This window comes from Psammomys obesus, unplaced genomic scaffold (genome assembly GCF_907164565.1).
Source record: "Psammomys obesus unplaced genomic scaffold, mPsaObe1.curated_primary_1811, whole genome shotgun sequence".
In the NCBI taxonomy this organism is placed as follows: domain Eukaryota; kingdom Metazoa; phylum Chordata; class Mammalia; order Rodentia; family Muridae; genus Psammomys; species Psammomys obesus.
This window is the reverse complement of record NW_026596064.1, coordinates 6,443,027-6,445,796: the sequence shown is the minus strand read 5'-3', so window position 1 is coordinate 6,445,796 and position 2,770 is coordinate 6,443,027. Positions and strand designations below refer to the sequence as shown.

The following is a 2,770-nucleotide window of genomic DNA, read 5'->3' as shown; positions in this document are numbered from 1 at the left end:
CGAGCACCTGAGTTTGGATCCCCAAGTTGGGAGAGGTTGTGTGAACCTGTCTCCCCAGCACTGGAGGGCTGTCGTGGTATGAGGCACAGATGGAGGGTTGATGAGGCTGGCTGGCTGCCAAGTCCAGGTTCACAGAGAGACCCTGTTTTGAGGCGATGAGAGTGAGGGAGGACTTCTGATATCTTAGTTCCATTTTCTGTTGCCGTGATAAAGTATCCTAACAAAAGAGTTTATTCTAGGGTTTATGTGGTTCCAAATCTCAGTTTGCAGTCCATCTCTGTAGGGAAACCAAGGCTGCAGAAACATGGAACAGCTAGTCACATGACATCCATAGTCAAGAGCAGAAGCCAGTTAATTAGTGCAGGGATGCTTGAGCTCAGTTTGCTCTCTCACCTCTTTTGCAGTCTGGGAACCCCTGGCGGAGGACTTCATGTCACCCACAGTGGGTGATCATCCCATCTCAATCAATACAGTCAAAATAAGCACCCCAAACACATCTGCAGGCCAACATGATCTACCACTATCCCTCTTCGAGACTCTCTTCGCAGATGGTTTTAAATTGCTTCAAGTTGAGAATTAACGCTATTGCAACTGACATCTTCCTCTGGCCCCTAAACACACATGGACAAATGTACAGACAGGCACATACCCATGCACCCCAACCAATACTCAAAATTAAAACAAACAAACAAACAAAAACAAGCTTGAAGAAGAAAAGCACAAAATGTTTTGAAATGCGCAGAATAATATCCGTGTTAGTACTACCCACAATCTGTAAATTTTTATGTGTCAATCACCCTTTAATGACATCCATGGGATGTGATGGGAGAAGCCAGCTGTTCCTAGTGCTGAGATTAATCTCTCCAGAAGAGAGTAGGATAGTAAGAGGACACCTGTGACATCTCCGTGAGTTCAGCACACACAGTGGGTTCTGTCATTTTCCTTTCACATTGTTCTCAGCTTTCTGAGTTAGAAGCACTCCTTTGTATGGGTGGGAGGAATGGAGGGATCCACAACTTTATTTCCCTTTATTCCCCAAAGAACTACATTTTAGGGTTTTTTTATTTAGTTTCTTTTTAAATTTGATGTTTTTTTGTTTGTTTGTTTGTTTGGTTTTTTTTTAGGATAGTACAAGAAGTATTAATGTTATCTGTTTGAATTAGAAGAAATCAGAAAATTTGAGATTAAATTGTCTACCTTTCAAAGAACTTAATGATTTAAAATATTCAAGATGCTCATGTTATAAATATGCATGTAACTCATTAAGAGTCTACACTGGCTCCTTTATGTGTTTATATTCTTTTTTTTTTTATTCTAAAAACAAACTGCACATATTTCATGAGGAATTTCTTCAGTAGACTCAAGAATCAACTCTAGAATATTAGAATCAGTGAATATGTTCCACATTTGGTAACGTACTGTCTAGTCAGCAGCTGGATGCTGAGCATCTGGTGATGTGTGGGTATCCTAACAGGTGAATTCTAATGTGGAACACTTTAGATTTTCAACCTACATGTGACTGACTCCCTGCTCAAATTACTGTACAGTAGAACAGTAATTTTACAATGTATAGGCAGATTTGCGGTGCTATGAAAAGTTTACTATGATCTCTTGCAATTATGAGGAGACATCACCCTTGACTCCAACATTATCTTAGCATTTGGCATTGGCATTTAGAGTGTGAAGTAGAAGTTCCAATCTGCAGCCCAAACTGGAGGCTGATACATGATGCTGGTATTTTCTGTTTCCATTTTAATAATATCCGAGTATGGGAAATTCTGATATACAAGTTTAAATTTAGAACAATAACTTTCCTTCAAGCTATTGACGAATTCTGGAGAGTATAAAAATTGTGCTTTGAGTCAGGAAGAGCTAAGAGCTCCCAATCCTTTCAAAATTAGAACCTTGGACCTGTTTAAAATTGCTTTGTGTTTCTGAAACATCATTTCTCTTTAATATCACCATGCCATAATCTCCAAAAGCAATAAAGACATATGAAACATATTTCTACATTCTCTCAGCCTTAACTTAAAATACAGTGAGACTGTGGGGGGGGGGGAGGACAGCAGAGAGAATCAGGAGAACTGACAGAAGAATCAAATATTTTGATTGAACCACCAATTAATGAAGTCGAATTTGAAACATAAATAAATGCACCAAAATCGATCAGTTATTTTATTAGCTTGACCACATTGATTGGTTAATTAAACAACACAGATTGATATTTGGCAGATTTTACACCCTGGTGTCCACAGCATACATTTTGGCTGTCTCTGTCCTAGCAGCCTTGTAGGACTTGGCCATGGAAACACCTGTGGTTGAATAGGGCTTCCTCATGGCATAAGGGTAGTTCCTCTCAGGCCCAACATCTGGATGAAAGAGATAAACCAAGAGAAATAAAAATACATATGACCCATTTAACTTTCAAAATGAAAAAAATAGTCATTTTATGTTATTCTCCAAAACAGACAAAGACTCACACATGGACACATACAGGCATACACACATACATTCACACACACTCACATGCATGCACACACACATATGTACATACATACATGCAAAACGCAGATACAGACACACATACTCTCACATGCATGCAAAACATATATGTACATATATACATGCAAACACATGCACATAGATACACACATTCACACACACAAAGACATGCATAGGTATACACAAACACACACATGCTCGTACATAATTTTTCTCACACAACACACACACACACACACACACACACACACACACACACACACACACA

At 39.0% G+C, this 2,770-nt stretch overlaps 1 protein-coding gene across 1 annotated transcript in view; it reads right to left on the bottom strand.

Moving 5' to 3' along the window:
• Positions 1-2,235: 2,235 nt before the first annotated feature.
• Cldn16 (claudin 16) overlaps positions 2,236-2,770 on the bottom strand; it is an 18,975-nt gene continuing 18,440 nt past the window's right edge. The window contains exon 5 of the mRNA XM_055625206.1: positions 2,236-2,369. Within this exon, the coding sequence (XP_055481181.1) occupies positions 2,236-2,369 (134 nt within the window). The remainder of the gene's footprint in view (positions 2,370-2,770) is intronic.